Source organism: Ananas comosus, linkage group 13 (genome assembly GCF_001540865.1).
Source record: "Ananas comosus cultivar F153 linkage group 13, ASM154086v1, whole genome shotgun sequence".
NCBI lineage: Eukaryota > Viridiplantae > Streptophyta > Magnoliopsida > Poales > Bromeliaceae > Ananas > Ananas comosus.
Window position 1 is genome coordinate 770,815 of NC_033633.1, and position 17,749 is coordinate 788,563.

General features: G+C 37.0%; 2 protein-coding genes across 3 annotated transcripts; both read left to right on the plus strand.

Annotated features, from left to right (window-relative positions):
- On the plus strand, positions 4,321-7,823 carry LOC109719585 (ubiquitin-conjugating enzyme E2 7). Of its 2 annotated transcripts, XM_020246353.1 has the most exons (6): positions 4,322-4,482; positions 4,643-4,745; positions 5,248-5,345; positions 5,443-5,543; positions 6,394-6,471; positions 7,295-7,823. In XM_020246353.1, exons 1-6 carry the CDS (start codon positions 4,434-4,436, stop codon positions 7,370-7,372), a joined length of 507 nt encoding a protein of 168 aa, XP_020101942.1. In that variant the 5' UTR covers positions 4,322-4,433; the 3' UTR covers positions 7,373-7,823. The 2 variants fall into 2 exon arrangements, with proteins under 2 accessions (XP_020101943.1, XP_020101942.1); XM_020246354.1 differs by lacking the exon at positions 6,394-6,471 and having other exon boundaries at positions 4,321-4,482.
- Positions 13,630-14,727, plus strand: LOC109719189 (CASP-like protein 4C1). Its single transcript, XM_020245733.1, has 3 exons — positions 13,630-14,000; positions 14,068-14,203; positions 14,290-14,727. Exons 1-3 carry the CDS (start codon positions 13,786-13,788, stop codon positions 14,512-14,514), a joined length of 576 nt encoding a protein of 191 aa, XP_020101322.1. The 5' UTR covers positions 13,630-13,785; the 3' UTR covers positions 14,515-14,727.

Below are 17,749 nucleotides of genomic sequence, written 5' to 3' on the forward strand. Positions count from 1 at the left end.
TGCTATTCTTCTTCTGGTTGTCTTCTCGAACTCGGAACGCTCTCGAACTCGTAAGCTGGTTTATCGAGGAATATGATATAATAATTTAGGAGTTATTGCTTATTAGGATGGGCCGTGGAATTTTTTTTTTTGAGAAAAAATAGCATGCTACCGCTTCATTTATAAAAAGGGTGAACTAAGCAACATACTGAGACAACAAGGCATCGAAAAAAAAAAAAAAACTAAGTACAGTGCTTCATCCACAAGTGTCTTAAGTTCACGGGCCTACCACGGCAATTGGCTTGAGTTACGTCTTTTTTGCTCGAACACTCACATTTCGTTCCAACCAAACAGTGCACCACAGGGTGGCGATACTAGTAAGCTCCGAACATCCTATAACACCACCTATGAGTCTGCTGCACCCCCAAAGTTCAGCCACCGAAGCGCAGTTAACTAAAGAATTTTGTGCGTGGAATTAACTAAGGTTTAGTCTCTCTTTTTCCATTTTGTGCGTTTTCTTTTTTATCTGGGTGCTGGTGTTTTAGCAGGCTTTGTTTTACTTTATTGGAATGTTTACTTTGTGCGTGGCTTTGTGTTGCTGTTACTCTGTAATGCTTCTGAGATAGTTCCGGTGATCTTTTTTATATTTTTTGTATTTTTGGGGATTCTTCTCCTAGCCACCTCAGTGATCTGAACTCAGGAATCTCTCGAACTCACTGGAAAGCTGGTTTATCAAAGAATGTAATGATTTAGTACATAGTTATTGCTTATGAGGAGGGACTGCATAATTAACTAAGGTTTAGCTTCTCTTTTTCACTTTTGTGCTTTTTCTTTTTTATATATGTCTCGAGTGTTGGTGTTTTAGTAGGCTTTGTTTTATTTTATTGTAATATTTACTTTGTACGTGGCTTTGTGTTGTTGTAACTGGTAACGCTTACACTTCCGTGATAGTTCCAGTCATCTCAAAAAGATAAGGTGTTTCAAAGTGCTCCCTTTTTTTTTTTGTATTTTTTGGGATTCTTCTCCTGGCCAAAGATATGCCATCAAAAATAACTAATTTGAGAAAAAAATATCTTTTAAACTATTTAACGAAAGTTTACAAAATTAATCATTTAACTTAAAATAGTTTAGATGCTATTAAATTGTTCTAAAAAAAAAACACATTTTTCCTATATTTATATAGAAGCTCAATCGAAAGAATGACTAGGTATTTTAATGCTGCATGAGCAGTAATTTGGTGGTAAAAGTTACTATTTATCACTATTATTAGTATAGCTAATTTTTTGTTATAAAAATTCAATTCTATCATTCAATAATTTATATTTATTTCATTAACTAACCTTATTATTTTTTCTATTATTAAAATTTTAAAAGATGTTAAATTCTTAAAAATATAATTAAAACTCTTAAATTAAAAAAAGTTTTAATCCTGTGGACCTGTGGTACGACTATGGGAGGGACATGTATTCGGTTTCATCATGGAATTGGAGGAAAGGTGCCGTTTACGTGGAAAGAAGAGAAAGGTTGCGTGGTGTGGACGAGCAAAAGCAAAAAAAAAAAAAAAAAAGTTAAGGAAAAGAGGTTTTAAAAGAATTAATAAGTACAGTAAAAGTCTAAAAAAGTTACCAAGAACGTAAAGTTAAAGTTTTTTTTTTTAAGAAAAAATTTTAAATGCCATTCTTATAGTTTCACATTTTTTTATTTTAGTATTATGTGATTTAAAGCATATTAATTTAGTGTACTGTGATTTCATTTTTATCTTTTTATTATCGATTTCACTAATTTTTTTCGTTAAATCAGTGACAAATTTAAAACTAAAAAGTACTAAAGTGAATATTCGATAAATCTAGATAAGGTATTTAAAATTTTTCATATATAATTTAACGAAATATTAATAGAAAAATTGACGAAAAGATAACAATAAAATTACATGGCACTAACATGATACACTTTAAACCACATGATATTAAAGTGTGAAACTACAGGGGTGATATTTGATTTTTTTTTTTTTTAAGTTAAATTGTTATTGTCCCGGTAGTCCATCGAAATTAGGGATAAAACCTTAAACTACGCTGCAATTTGAACTAAAAAAAAGAGTTTATTGAAGAAAAGCAGGAGTGTACTGTAAATAGAAGTTGGTGTACATAAACTAATATTAGACCCAAACACAAGACACGTGATGTCACTGATTTAAATTAAGTTCTCTGATTCCACCAAACCAGGCTTAGAGTAGCATATTATTATATTCACTTAGATCCTATCAATTTGTTTTTAACTGTTTCTGAACAGTGAGTAATGGTTGATTTTAAACCGTATAATTATTATATATAATACGGGCAATACTAATCCGAACATCCCACTTTTAGGTATACATTTTATACTCAAGTAAAATTTTTCTTATTATACTGCATACATTTAATCGAAAAATAATGAATTGAGATAAATGTGTAAAAACACGCTTTTTACCTAGCCACAAACCCAAACAGAACCCTAGATTTTGTGTATTTTGTTTGATATTTGACGCAAATGGCTCTAGATATATACAGCATTAGATTATAAAAAGATTGCTGTAGTCCACTGGAGTGCACACATGGGTGACGTAAATTAAATATGGGATGAGGCATGCTTAATAACAATGTGAAACATGGTGTCTATATAATACAAACGCTCACTATTCCCCATTAGAAAGTATTTTTATACACTGGGGAATGCAAAGATTTGAATTTTGGATTTATATTCAAATTCCTCATTGAAGATTTCTAATCTCTAAACTATTTTTTCTATATATTTTTATTTTTTTGTTTTATCTTGGGCAGCAGTATTTTTTTACTTGCGTTGGGAACGGTCGGTGTCAGCAGCATTGTCTGTGTGGTCGAGTATCAAAGCCTTGGGCTGGTCCTGAGTTGGCCCCAAAAAGTTTATTGGGCTTGTTTTACTCTAAATTTGTTAAACCCCAAAGTTCGTTTGGTTCAGACTAAGTTTTGCAAAGAAAATTAGTTCCAAGATGGACTAGATCTTTTTGTTTACTACTTTACACCTTGTTTGGCTCAGTTCAAGTTCTGCAGATGTGCTATTTGAGTGTAACATTTTACAGAAACTAAATGATATTTCATTACCTTAGACCCATCTCGGATCTCAAAAACTCTTTTTATTTAGTATCATATCATAATTATACATTAATTATCTTAGAAATAATGATTTTGTATGCCGCGATAATTTTATTTTTTTTCTATAAGAGACAAAAATCCAACAGTAGGATTAGTATTAAATGAAAGCTTAGGGACCAAAAATGAAACCGAAACTCTCATAGTTTAGAAACTAACGAAATCGCGGAATTAGATTTAATTAAGAGGAATTTGACTCCATTTCTCTCATTCAATCTTTTCTCCTTTGATATCAATAAAACTCAATAATTTAAGCCAGAATATAAGAGGTATGAAAAGATGAAAAAAGAACAAAATTTGGGTGTTTGTTGGACCGGTAATGAATAAAAAGATCTTAATCATTCGCGTGTGGTTCACAACTCATTCGTGGTTTGAGACGGACCCAACATGATTGGGCTCATACCATTCAAGGGAAATTAATGAACCCAAACCAGTAAAAAGTGAACAGGGACATTTTAGGGAAAACAATGGTGGGTCACGTATGGGATATGGTGTTTACAACTTGGAGGGGAAAAGTTAAAACAAGGTGTGATTTGGGGAGCCCCTCAAAGTCATAATTCAAATAATAATAATAATAAAAAGAATACCGACCAACTGGACTATTGATTATGAACAAATCAGATGCTTGATACTTGCCTTTGCAATCTACTTCGAGCCAAGTTATTTCCCCTTCTATTGGTTTGTCGGAGAATTTTCTCGGTTCCACTGATGTGGTAAGTGCAACAAATAAAACTTATAATTTTCAGATTCAAACTTTATTTCCACTTTCCAATACATCAAAAGATTTAATATCTTTTTTGTTTTTTTTTTTTTTGTAATGATTTACAAAGTTTTTGTCACCAATCCATGATCCTATGGATTAAAATTTAAACCACACAATTTTAGAAATTAGGCCCAACAAGAACTAAGGCCCATCAGCCCAACCTCCTTTAGAAGTGGTGGTATTGGGCCCTCCACGTAAGAAACAAAGGTTTCTTATGGACCGGGTTCACCAGGTAATCCACGAACCTAGAGGTGATCGCGGATGGTTGATGTACGGTCCACGAATTTTTGGTGCACCAGGTTCATTATTATATTGCTAATACGAAGCGCATTATTATCGTTCGTCGCTTCCTTAGTTACATCCTGTCACCCACTTCCACCCCCCATATGTATATAAATAAATATAATAAATATAAATATAAATATAAATAAATTCTTTAAATTAATTTGTGCATCCCCTTCCCCTTCTCTTTCCTCCGCCCCTAATCCCCTTCCCCAATCTCCGCTTCCTCCTCTCCTTCGCCATTAATGGCGGCGACGAGCCAAGCGAGCCTACTGCTCCAGAAGCAGCTCAAAGGTAACGGATCCGATCTCGGCTTTGCGGCCGCAATTAGGGATTTTTTCGATATCTCTCGGTCGATTTGTTTGGGGGGATTGTTATTATTGGATTAGTTGTGGTGGATCGGTTGGTGGTTGCGATGATCTTTGTTGTTGCTGTTGTTGCTTTTTGGATTTAGATCTGACGAGGAATCCCGTGGATGGATTCTCGGCTGGGTTGGTCGATGATAGTAATGTGTTCGAGTGGAACGTGACGATCATCGGGCCTCCTGATACGCTCTAGTGAGGATTCACATCTCCCGATCGCGTAATATTTGTCTAATTTGTTGGCGATTCATGGTTTTCTCTATAATTACCTTCTTATTTGCTTATTTCATGTTGGATTGTGGAATTGCTGTATTTAGATTGATTTAATTCGTAGTGTTTTGTATATGTCATGCATGGTTTAGGATTTGTAGTTGGAGAGGTAATAATGTACAGGGACACTCCCTCAACGTTTAATTTTTTTTGTTTTTGTTTTCTTTTTCGGATTTCAGCTATTTTCAGCAATTAAATTGGAAACTTTGTTAAATTTAGTGGTGAATCTGAGAAATTGAACTGTTGTGAATGCCTTTTCAACTGATGGAATTGCTGATATAGTTAAGTTTTGATGATGGAATTTCAGATATGTGAGTTGTGCTACATTCACGAACAAAACATTGCGTCAAATTGTTCATCTACAAGTTTGTGCGGAGTTCTTAACTTTTATATGTTTCTAATTTCGATTTGCATCAAATCACTGCAGTGAAGGTGGCTATTTTAATGCAATTATGAGCTTTCCACCCAACTATCCTAATAGTCCTCCAACTGTCAGATTTACGTCAGAGATGTGGCACCCGAATGGTCAGCTATCAAATTCTTCCGATTTCATTTATGTTGTCGTTAAATCTACCTTGTGGAAAAGCATCTTGAACTATCTTCTCTGTTATATCATATTCAGTATATCCTGATGGGCGTGTTTGCATTTCAATTCTTCATCCGCCTGGCGATGACCCTAATGGCTATGAACTTGCAAGTGAGCGGTGGACGCCTGTTCATACGGTGCAACTTTTACACACTTTTTATACCTTTTATACCTTTTTATACATTTTCTCCTTCTAGTCTAGGGCATGATTTTACTACTTAATTGACGCTGTTTATATTGATTGGAATTTCTATTGGTGCGTTTGTGTCTCTCTTGATTTTTGCTATTGTGTTGATAAACTGACTCATCCAAGTCCTGTACGAGCCAGAATTTTATCGACCATACTTTTCGGATGGGCTAACTTAACTATACAGTTGATCTTCTTTTATGTTAGAAGCTTAGTAGGAACTTTAACTATTCGAGGAATATTGCTCATGAGATCTCCTTTACTCCTTGTTTGGGCTGTTATTGTATAGTTTTGCTCTTTACGTGCTTTCTTTTCATCAAAATGTCTAAGGGATTCACATGTTTGTTGTTTACATGATTGGGGCATCATATATTTTAACATATTCAACTTTCTAAAAAAGACCAAAATGGTGAATAGGCTTGTCTGCACTGGCGGCTATTTCTGTGTTATGTGGTTACAATTAAGTTCTGTAGATACTTGTTAAATGGTCGCAAATACTGTTATGTCTTAAGATCTCTTTTGTAGTTTTCTCTCGAATGGTATTGGTATGACATTCATTCTTTGGACATCGACATAACTTTCTAACTCTAGGGAGAGAGTAGGGTACAGTTCTAGAATATTGGCAACAAGGCTTTGTCCACCACTGAGCTATTATCTATGCATGCAATATTTAGCTAAATTATTTAGTAGCGGATCTAACTGTCTGAAAAGGGCTAGTCATGAGTTTGCTATGCGTAAGGACATAAATACTCTGTTAGTTTTCAATAACAATGGTTAAACGCGGTTGCTAAAATTTGCAGGTCGAGAGTATTGTTTTGAGTATAATATCTATGCTTTCAAGTCCCAATGATGAATCCCCAGCAAATGTTGAAGCAGCTGTAAGTAAAGAATGGCAAATACTATCCACTATTGTTTGTTTGAAACTTACTTTTTTATTCTAGTTTAAATTTTCTTTTATTTATCTTTTATTGTACTTTGTCTCCATGCAATAGCAAAATTAGTAATTCAGGGTGTTAGATGGTGATTTATGCATTGAATGTTAAACTTTGTTGTTTGTGTTTGGCCTGCTACTTAGATGTCCTTCTGTCATACTTTGATGAAGTGCACAATATTTCCTGATACTCATCTTCACTCATCTAATATTGAAACAATCCAATATTGAAATACTTCATTTTATTTCTTGTGCTTTCCAAGAGTCAAATTCATGCTAAAATTAGAGGTTTGATGATCTATTAATACTTGCACCAGTAGCAAAATAATACATTTTTCTACGAAAGTAAATTAATTGCACAATTATTAGAACTTTTGTGGACAAAATATGCTTACGTCTTGTCTTCTGTGATTTATCTTCATCATTATTATGTTCTATAACAAGCCACCAAGTGTGAAGAAACTCTTCTTGCGTTAACAAACTTCGGTAAAAGTAGATCAGTTCTTTTTTCTGTAATCTGTACAATTTTTGTGCAATCGAAAATCTGTTCTGCTAATATAGTATGCACATCAACTTAGCCTTTAGCATAACCTAGTTTTACTTACTCTTATCCTGTTGTGACCTCTTAATGCTAATCAACCTTAGTTTCGATAATACCACTTATCCGTAGGGCATCTTCTTCATAATTATTTGATGTTAAGTAATGAACTTTCGGAACTCTTTGCTGGATCTAACCTGATGTGAAGCAACAAACCTTCACTTTGCTGCAGAAGGATTGGAGAGATCGGAGAGAAGAATTCAAGAAGAAAGTACGCCGCATCGTGAGAAAATCCCAAGAAATGCTGTGAAAATCCTCGAAAAGCTTGTAGCTGAGCAAATCTTTGCTTCTCTCTGTAACAGTATGGGGGATTTTAATTGTTTGTACCGATCACTTTCACAGCCTGTACATATTTCCCCTTCTGTGTCTCGCAACAGTTGTCGGTGGTCTCCTTTCTATTTTCTTCATTTTTTTTTTTTTTAATCTCGGGGTCTGAAGAACGGTATTCGGACATTTTGCTTATTTTGGATGTGGGTTTGTTGAGTGGCTTGAACTGTTGATCACTGAGGTCAAAGCTTGCTACTCCAACCCTATATTTATCACAGGTCTTGTTCTTGTGTGGCTCGGGTGTGTAAGATCCTAGTAATTTTTGAGCTTTCGAAAAATATAGACCTAGTCTAATATGGTGGCTGAAAGTACTATTTTAGTATTTATACTTTGGAATTTGGATGAATCAATAAATTTAAGTGTTTTTAATCTTCCTTCTAATACTATAAACTTGCTGTGGTCCTTTTCATACTATCGGTAACAGTTGCCGACACAATTTTATAGCGTTGGATTAGGAATGATTGAAATAGGAATGTTAGAAAGTGCTTTTAGAATTAGATTTAGGTTTTTTTTTCCTTTAGCCTTTGAAAGGTATTTTGCAGTGCTTTTAGTATTTACCACCAAACTATGCCTTTAAGAGGCAAATATGATCTGTTTTCATCGATTATCCATATGTGTTCTTAGTCTGTTGGTTTTTTTTTTTTTTCGCTAGATTTTGCTGCATTCGTTTTAACAATCAGCAGGCAAAATATTTTTGACATGATCCCACTGGACCAATTTATGTCCAGCGACATTGGCATCCAGTTTCATTCAACTTTTCATTTGTCTATATTTTATGTGGAATTGTGTCCTTAGAAAGAGAGTAATTTGCATATGCGGGCGCCGTAAAAAGCATTATTTTTAATATCTGCTTTATCCAAGAGAAGAAAACTTTATCTTGCTAGTTCCTCGTAGAATGGTAATTTCAACATCAGCAGCCGAGTCACGATCTTCGCGGTCGGTCTTTCCCCGCCCTGTACGAAAGAAGAAGATCCTAGCTTACTTAAGTCGAAAGACGACCACGAATCCATTCGGTCAATGACTAACCATTTCCGTAGATACGGGACTAGTCGGTGGTAAATATAAAGACTTGTTGTGGTAAATATAAAGACTTGTTTGGTTGATGTAGCGGTGGAATTATGATCTCACCACGGATTACCACCCCCAACTAAAATATAGTGAAAAGAACACTTAGCACCCGTTTGGTTCGGAATTAAGGGATGGAATAACCTCTTTAATCTCGAAGTTATTTCCAAACACCCAATTTAGGAGGTGGGGTTAGCTAATCCCATCCAAATGGGTTATCCCGGGACATAGCTCATTTGGAGGGTGGAGTTAGCTAACCCCAGCTAACCCCACCCCACCCCACTACTCCAATCAAATAAAATACTATTTTATTCACTATCTTTTTTATCCCACATATTTCAACCAAATATTATTTTATTTATATCTGGACTAAACCTAATTTTCAATCAAACACAAAATTACTCTAACCCCACCTTAATCCTGAACTTAACTCTATCACTGAAATAATAAGTTTTTACTTAATCCCGAACCAAACGGTGGCTTGGAATTGTGCATCTCCCCAGTAACCTAAGTTTCAGTGTTTGCTAACTACGAAGTTTGTTCATTTTGGTAAAGCAAAATTCCTCGGTACTTAAAAGTTAAAACTAGAAACTGTAAACTTTCTTTTGATTTATGGCTTCCTTACCATATGAAACTTAAGCTTGGTCACAAACTCACAGTCCACCCATTTCCTAGAATTGCTGTAAGATTCGTGCCCTTAAAAGTTGAAAGCACCGGGAAAAGGTGAGTCAATTCGCAGGCGTGGGTCGAATCCGCACCAGGTAAAGTTCGTGTGAGGTTCGTCTCAAAGTTCCCTGGTATAAAGGCCATGGAAAAAGAAGCAATTAAAAAGTTGACATGCTATACAAAGACAACTATCAGTTTCCTCTTTTGGCATAAATATTATTACCTAGTCGTAGTCTAGGTCGTCTTTTTGAGTCGCCTCTGGACTCACAAACCATATAAAATTCCTTAAAAAAATATGTATATAAAGCACAAATTTGCGCTCCATTGCTTTGGAAATATGTTAAGATATCTGATAGATTAGTGAATTTTGGTAGATTAGAAATATCTTAATCTTATATTTCCATGCAGTATAATAAAGGCTTTTTTCCTTTTTCTTTTCCAGAAACTAATGTTTTTGAAAGTACAGGAATGCGTTTCCAATTTTAATATTGCAAAATGTTGTACCTTGTCCTTTTTCCCAAAGGAGAGTGAAAAGGAAAGAAGTGTCTTGATCTAATTTGATTAATTGTAAGGGTATCTGTGAGAAATTTCCTATCTTGTGCATTTCCTTCCTTCTAGGAGCTTCTCGAGAAATTTAGGTTCTGATTGGGCTTTTCCTACTCCAAACTTCCCGCTATCCGGTTTGCGAGTAAGTTACAAGTGGTAGGCCAAAGAAGGAAAAATGTAGATGGTGACGTTACAATTTTTCTATTGTATGAGATAGTGTGTACATCTTACAAAGATGGGGGATAGGAATAGAAATAGGGATAACCCCTTATCCCCTTTATACTCAAACGCTAATTTTTTATTCGAGAATAGTAATTTTCGGTTACTGGATATAGCTATCCCCACTAACATCTTCATTTTCTATATAAAATTACCCACTAATTTTCTTATTTCATATTATCTATCCAAATGTTATTTTTCTTATCCCCGGAACAATCCAATTTTCATCAAAATGCTATTTTTTTTATTCTCATACTTGTATCTATTCCTGTAATAACAATTTCTTGTTTATACCCGAACCAAACGATACCTTTAGGTCTTGGGATTTAAAAAAATTATACTTTCTAATTAAGAAAAATTGATAAAACAAATTAGAGCATCCTAGGCTCCTAGCCATGAAAAGGCTAAAATATAAGATTTACACCCAGCATTACTTTTTTTTCTATGTTATTTTCAATTGGAGATCCCAATAATATTATCAAGAACTATCCATACATTCTCTAGGTCAAGCAATAAAAGGTCATGATTTAATGTCCCACCATCATCATTTTTTTCATTAATCATTCGTGTATATGACATGATTTATCTTATATTTATTGAACATATAAATAACTCTATTAAGAGCTTTCTGGTTATCATTGAAGTGTATAGATTGTTTGAATGCACATGATACTATAATTTCTCAACCAATAACTATTTTCCTTATGACTGCGTATGGACGATGTTTTAGTTTTCAAATTTTAAGTAATAATAATTTATTGTCCAAACTTTTTAAATCATTATAATTAAGTCTTAAAATCTAATTTGGTTGAATAATAATATAATTGTGATGTGGCATTCTAACTATTGTTATATTATTAGTCAACTAAATTATACCATAGTAATTAAGACTAATTTGTCACTTGTTAGCCTCATAATTTGATGATAAAAAGTGTATTCTAGCATTTTTTTTTTCTCTTTATTTTTTTTTCTATATTCAAGTGAGAAATGGACACTCCCAGCTCCCTCCCTTGGCTCTCCCTCCCTCTTTTCTGTAAGATGCTGTTTGATTCCACATAAAACTTTTTTAAAAAAAATTTAGTTTCGATTTAAAATAAATTTTACCTCGTTAAAAAATTACTCCTATACTATATATTATATATTATTAATATATAATATTGTTAGCATATTATATACATTTTTATTATAAATAAACATTTTTAAAGTATATTATAAAATATTTTTAAAATATATAATGTAATATAATATAACATTATATATTTAATACTAGGCCAATTTGCATAAAAAATCCACTTATTTTGAGCTTTTGCAAAATCGGGCCATCTTTTTGGCTTTTGCAGATTCGGTCCGCTTTTTCAGCAAACTGACCAAAATACCCTTATACCTTTTTCTCTTTCCTCTTTCTCTCTCCTTTTTTTTTCTCTCGTTCTTTTTTCTTTTTCTTCCCAGAGAGCGGCGAAGACGGAGCGGAGGTGCCCTTATACCTTTTACTTTTCTCTTTTTCTCTCGTTCTTTTTTTTCTTTCTCTTCCCAGAGAGCGGCGAAGACAGAGCGACGTCGCCGCCGACGCCCCCACCTTCCTCGCCTCCGATCCCCCTAAGGTCGGCGCTGATTGACTTTTTTTTTTTGCATTTTTCTTTCTTTTCTTCTCTGCTCTCCTCCACAGTTTTTCGACGACGGCGCCTCTCTCGCATCTTCCCTGCCCTTCCCGTCTCTCTTTCTCCCTCCTTTCTCTGCTGCCTCCAACGACGATCATCTTGCCGACTGTACCCGACCCACACCGTGGAGTCACTGCGGCCGCTGCAGCTCGGAGTGGGGGGGTACTAGCGCGCCGTGCACCGACACCGTGGCTATTCGACAGAGAGGGTGACAAAAAAAAAAAACAGTAAAAAATAAAATAAAAGAATTAATAAAAATAAAGGATGAAGATTGAAATTGTATCGTTACACTATAAAAAATTACAAGTTGCCACTACTTAGAATGTTAACTCACCTTTAAAATAAAAATTACGCTTTTAATATGAAAATACACATCTTGAAAGATACTTTACACTGTTTCTCTTCTTATTCGACTCTTAATCAATCATAACGCCGCACCTACTAAGATAACAATTACACTCTTTAAATGAAAGTTTGCACGTTCTCCTCTTGTTGCGCACCGTTTCTCCTTTGTGCCATCATTTCTCTCTCTTGTTAAATCGTTTTTTATTCTTTAATGCACCATTTAAGAGATATTAATAACTGCTTCTCCCTTGTTGCGCATTGTTCTATCTCTCTTGTTGTAACACTGTTTCTTCTTTTTAACAGAGCGAGAAACAATCCAAGCCAAGAGGATAAAACAGTGCACACAGGGAGGAGAAAGCATATAAATATCTGTAAAGATGTGTAGTTAAAATAAAAATAATGTGAATAAGGAGGAGAAATGTGCAACAAAAAAAAACTGGCACCCATTTTATCTTAAACTGCACTCATTTAAGATATATTATAACTCTTCTCCTCTTGTTGGCAGCTGTTTTCTCTCCTCTTGTTGCAATGTTTTCACTCTTTAAAGAGGAGAAAACGTGCATCAAGAGAAAACAGCTTACAACAAGAGGAGAAGCAGTATAATAATCTGTTAAAAAGTGTGCAGTTTTAAAATAAAAAACAGTCCGCCCCGTCGCCCCGGCCGCTGCCGCTGCGCGACGGCGAATCGGCTGGGGTCCGCGGCGGACGCGGGCGGTCTAAACGTCGTCGTGGGAGAAGCAGAGGCGCTGGTCGGCGGCTTCTGCGCGGCGGCGGGAGGAGGGGCAGCGCCGACGGAGAAGAACACGCGCGGCGCTGGTGCCGGCGCCGGTTGCGCTTCCGCCTCCCCCTCCTGCGCCCTGTCGCTTGGCCTCCCCTTCTTCTTCTTCGCCGTTGTCTTCTTCTCCGCATCCAGCCCGACCCCGTTCGCCGCGGCCGCTGCCGCCACGGCGACGGGATCGGGCTCGGGGTCCGCGGCGGCGGAGGAGAGGAGGAGGGGGTCGCGGGCGGTGGAGAGGAGGGTGAGGAGGGAGGCGACGGTGAAGAATAAGGCGACGGTCCGCCTTTTTTTTTCGGCGAGAAAAAAAAAAAAAAGAACGACAGAAACAAAGAGGAGAGAGAAAGAGGAAAGAGAAAAAGTAATAAGGGTATTTTGGTCAGTTTGCTGAAAAAGCGGACCGAATCTGCAGAAACGAAAAAGGTGACCCGGTTTTGCAAAAGCCCAAAATAAGTGAATTTTTTATGCAAAAAGGCCTTAATACTATAAAGTAAATTACCTATATATTTATAAATAAAATATTATACATAATATTTTATTTATATAAAAATAAAATATTCTATATATACACTCTTACATTATGAGAGAGAGAGAGAGAGAGAGAGCGGGGTCCACATTGTGTGAACCTCGTAAACCGCATGACGAAACACCTCAAAAATGCCGCATTTTTTCAAGCCAAATTTTTATTTTTCGCTCGAAATGAGCTGAAAATAAACACTTATTTTTTTTATTTTTTTTCCGTGGAATCTGTAAAAAAAAAATTTTCAAAATATTTTTTTATGAATAATCACTCATCAAAAAAATAAATTTTCAATAAATTTTTTTTTTAATTACAAGTATCCAAACACACAGTAAAGTAGCCTAATAACCCGAAAAAGGCCCCACCCCATCCCCTCGCCCCGTCTCGTGATTCCAACGGCTCCCTTAAACCAAAAGGACTCTCTCTCTCTCTCTCTCTCTCTTAAACCCCTCTTAAAAATCGACTCCTCTCTCCTCCCGTCTCTGCCCAGTTTCTCTCTCCTCTCTCTCTCTCTCTATGACTCGTTCCCTTCTCCCCACACCATGCCCTCACCTTTCCCCAATGGCGCCGATCCCTCCCCGCACCACCACCGCTTCCACTCCACCGTGTCGGAGACGAAGCTCCGCCGCCTCAACTCCCTCATCCTCCTCCTCCGCCTCGCCTCCTTCTGCTTCGCCCTCGCCGCAGCCGTGTTCATGGTCACCAACTCCTCGCGCTCCCCCGGCTCCCCCTCCTGGATCGACTCCGAACCCTTCAGGTTTTGCCCTTGAACCCTAACCCCTAACCCTAGGTCCGCTAACGATCCGCGGCGAAATCCCTAACAGGTTGGTGTTCGCGGCGAACGCGATCGTCGCCGTGTACTCCCTCTTCGAGATGGGCGCGTCGATCTGGGAGATCCTGAAGGGGTCCACGCCCCTCCCCGAGCCGATGCAGCTGTGGTTCGACTTCGCGCACGATCAGGTGCGATCCCCCGATCTTCGAACCGAAACCCTAGCTAGCTAGTTCTCGTTTTCTACAGAGATCGTGAGGGTTTTTAGGGTTTGTAGGTGTTCGCGTACCTCGCGGCGGCGGCTGGGGCGGCTGGGGCGGCGGAGGCCCGGGGTATGCGGGGCTCGGGCGCGTGCGCCTCGGAGAGCGCGTTCTGCGTCCAGGGCGACATCGCGGTGGCGCTAGGGTTCGCCGCGTTCGCCTTCGTCGCCCTCGCCGCGCTCGCCTCCGGGTTCCGCCTCGTCTCCTTCCTCGTCACCGGCTCTCGCTTCCCCCTCTCTTAAATAGTACCTCTCTCTCTCTCTCTCTCTCTCTCTCTCGCTCTCTCTCTATTTGATATTTAAAATGTTTAGGATATATGTGATTTTTGTAGAGCTGTTTTGTGTGTGTGTATGTATATTTATGCTTGCTTTTGATCCTGTGGTTTACAAAGAAAAACCAGAGGACGAGTAATTTTGAGTTTGTCATGAATAAATGTTTCTTAGTTTATTTTACTAGGTTGGGCTCTTAAAATTTCGTTTTCAGTTTATTTAACTAACCGTGGATTCATTAGAGAAAGAATACTATGTTGTTTACTAATTTTGTATTATCCAAAATTATTTAATATTTATCCAGTTCAATGTTGGAACAATGAAATATCCCGTTCAATATTATAACTTACTTTACTTGTGTGATTGATAAATAAATAAATAATGTTTTGAAGCTTATTTGGTTAAGGTTGTGGCTACAAACACTCTGCTGTAATCACCCCTTGTGAGCCAGAGGTGATATAGCTCGGAATAATTGTTATTTTTTTTGTTGAGAATTTTTAGTTTTTTTTTTTTTTTTAATCTCTGTTTGTTTAATAGAAAGTCAATTAAATATTTAAGAGGAGGAAAGAAAACTACAATGTTTAATTTTTTAATTATTATTTTTTCTATCACTTTTTCTTCCATAGTTGATTTTGTTACTGTTCATTCAAAGTCAATAACTTCGTTTTGGAAAAATAAAGTTATGGATGATCAAACAGTAGGAAGGCATTTAAGATCCAAAACGATTTGGTAAAATAAATATGCTTTTGCCAAACACTTTATTGTAGGGGTGATTCGTGCAAAATTACTTTTTCTGTGCATTAAAAGCACGAATAAACAAAATTACTTTTGTGCATCAAAAGCACAAATAAGCAAGTAATTATTAGCCGAATGATAAAATAAGCTTTACAGTAGCCTTAATAAACTTTAAATATAATCCGTATTATTCATGTGCAGTATGAAAAATTCTTATATTTTCTTCTCCTCTATTAATTTTTTATATCTCTCATATACCAATACGAAAGTAGTGTACGGCGAATTCGTGACACCCACACGAGGACAACGATTCGGTCTCACTCGAACCCAACGTAAAACTCGCCCGAGTGTTTTCCGTGCGCTCGTGCCCGGGTCCGTTCCACATCGGGAACCAAACAACGGGCACGGGTGGGATCGAGCCCGCTTAATTTAAACGGGTTTGCGTACCCGCGCCTGTACGGATGTTGGGCTCCACCCGAACACGGTTCGAGTCCGAGAGGAGCTCCCCCGCACGGCAACTCCTTTTTGTGGCTTTTAAAGCCCGGTGGGCCCCACGACACAGCTGATCATATGACTTTACAACGCCCCCCACTGATTATTTTTTGTTATTATTATTCTGGGAGGTGGAGACTAATTAAGCCCCAATCTGAAAGCATGAACTATTTTAAGATATGTTGAAATGTATGAGTATTTTTTTGTATATATTTTTTAAATTTATTGAAGAAGTATATAATTTTTAGTAGACGAACTGCCTAAATAAGTGCTCAAATTAGTTTTTTCGGAATAAATAAGTTATCTAATTAAGGCTTTTAAGTAGTATCATTCCAAAGATAATTTATTCCGACACCAAAAGAGGATCTAAAATGGCTAGTAGAAGCAAAGAATGCAGTATGAGCTTTTGAAAATGTCGATGACATGCATGCAAGAAGAACATTCTGGAGAATGCAGGTCGTTGTCCATTAGAAAATTAAAAGGTATTATTTAACTAATTAGATTTATAAAATTTAGTCAATGCTCGCACGTTTTTGTTGATCGTATTAGTTAAATATCTTCTTCTTTTTTTTTTCTTATTTTTTTGAAAGAAATAGGTAGCACGCTACCCGTTTTATTTATTTCATTTAGAAATAAGCTTAGCTGAAAATGTGAATCAACTAGGATTCGAACTTGGGTCTGGAGTACGAACCACCAAGCCCTTTGCCACTTGCTCTAGAAACGGTCGGTGTATTAGTTAAATATCACAACCTACTAATATAAGCCTCAAATATTATTTCTGCTTTTGAGGTTGTGGAACTCGTTCTAACTCTCTTTAAAGCGTTTTTCAAAGTAAAGAAATTGTTCCATACCTTGGTGCAAATGTGCGCTAATTTTTGAAAAAAATTTAAGCTGGTTCACATTCTTTTGAACAAAGAGAAATGGAGAAAAGTTTGTGTGTTAGGTACAGATCACTGTTGTTAAGTTCAGCTCAAATTTGAAAACAAACTTATCTTTCCCACTTACAAGGTGCTTGTTTTATATGTGTGTATATATATATATATATATATATATATTTATGATGTGAGGAGAATTAGTCATTGTTTAGGTACGGAGTTAACCAACCCTTTGAAGGACGAGCTTTGATCAGTGCCAACTGGTCGGATTGTTGTAGGCTCCATAATCCAACTCTCACACGAGAATTCGAGATCTATTCCCTACCTTGGAAAATAACCCCTGCTAAAAATCACTAAAGTGAGCAATGGTTCTTAATGTTAAATATAAAAATACATAATCATGTGAAACAATCGTTGTACGCTAAAAGTTTAAGTATGTTAGGAGCCTGACATGACTCGAACTTAGAATCTCCTGCTCTGATACCATATGAAACAATTATTGTACTCTAAAAGTTTGATCTGTTAGAGAACGGTGTTGATATATTTTTATATTTAACACTTAAACGCTACAGTTTATACGCAATCGACCACTGCAGACCAAGTTGACTAAACCGTAGCTTGACTGGCTAAAACGGGACTCGAACTCGATGCGCGCCCACAACCCGACCACCCAATAGAAAGAAACTTGGGCTCTGGGCCAGGCCCAGTACGTCCCTTGTCGTTGTGTGGGCCATTCAGTGGGGGTTTCGCGTGTCCGTGTAGGTTTCGGCGGTTAGGGAAAGCCACGGGACTCTCGTGGGCTTTGGAGATGCATCGACTACGAAAGCGACACGTGCCAGACTAGCGGGGCCCACCACGCCCTCTTTCACGTGCAACTCAGGCCCCGCCATGGCGCAGCTGGAGCTGGTTCCGTGTCTTGTGCGAAGAAATTATTGCATGGACCGGGTGCTCTATAGACCGGTCTAATAGACCTAAATGTTGATGATATTTGTAATTTATTTTGGAGAAAACTTCAAATACCACATCCGTGGTTCCATATTTTCTCACTTTGGTACCCTGTGGTTTAAAGTATATCGATTTAGTACTCCGTAGTTTTATTTTTCTCT

Excerpts from the sequence above, each read along its gene's own strand:
- LOC109719585 (XM_020246353.1), top strand. The coding sequence starts at position 4,434 with ATGGCGGCGACGAGCCAAGCGAGCCTACTGCTCCAGAAGCAGCTCAAA. Across the intron at positions 5,346-5,442 it reads AGAGATGTGGCACCCGAATG|TATATCCTGATGGGCGTGTT; the intron begins GTCAGCTATCAA and ends TATCATATTCAG. Across the intron at positions 5,544-6,393 it reads GGTGGACGCCTGTTCATACG|GTCGAGAGTATTGTTTTGAG; the intron begins GTGCAACTTTTA and ends TAAAATTTGCAG.
- LOC109719189 (XM_020245733.1), top strand. The coding sequence starts at position 13,786 with ATGCCCTCACCTTTCCCCAATGGCGCCGATCCCTCCCCGCACCACCAC. Across the intron at positions 14,001-14,067 it reads ATCGACTCCGAACCCTTCAG|GTTGGTGTTCGCGGCGAACG; the intron begins GTTTTGCCCTTG and ends AATCCCTAACAG. Across the intron at positions 14,204-14,289 it reads TCGACTTCGCGCACGATCAG|GTGTTCGCGTACCTCGCGGC; the intron begins GTGCGATCCCCC and ends TAGGGTTTGTAG.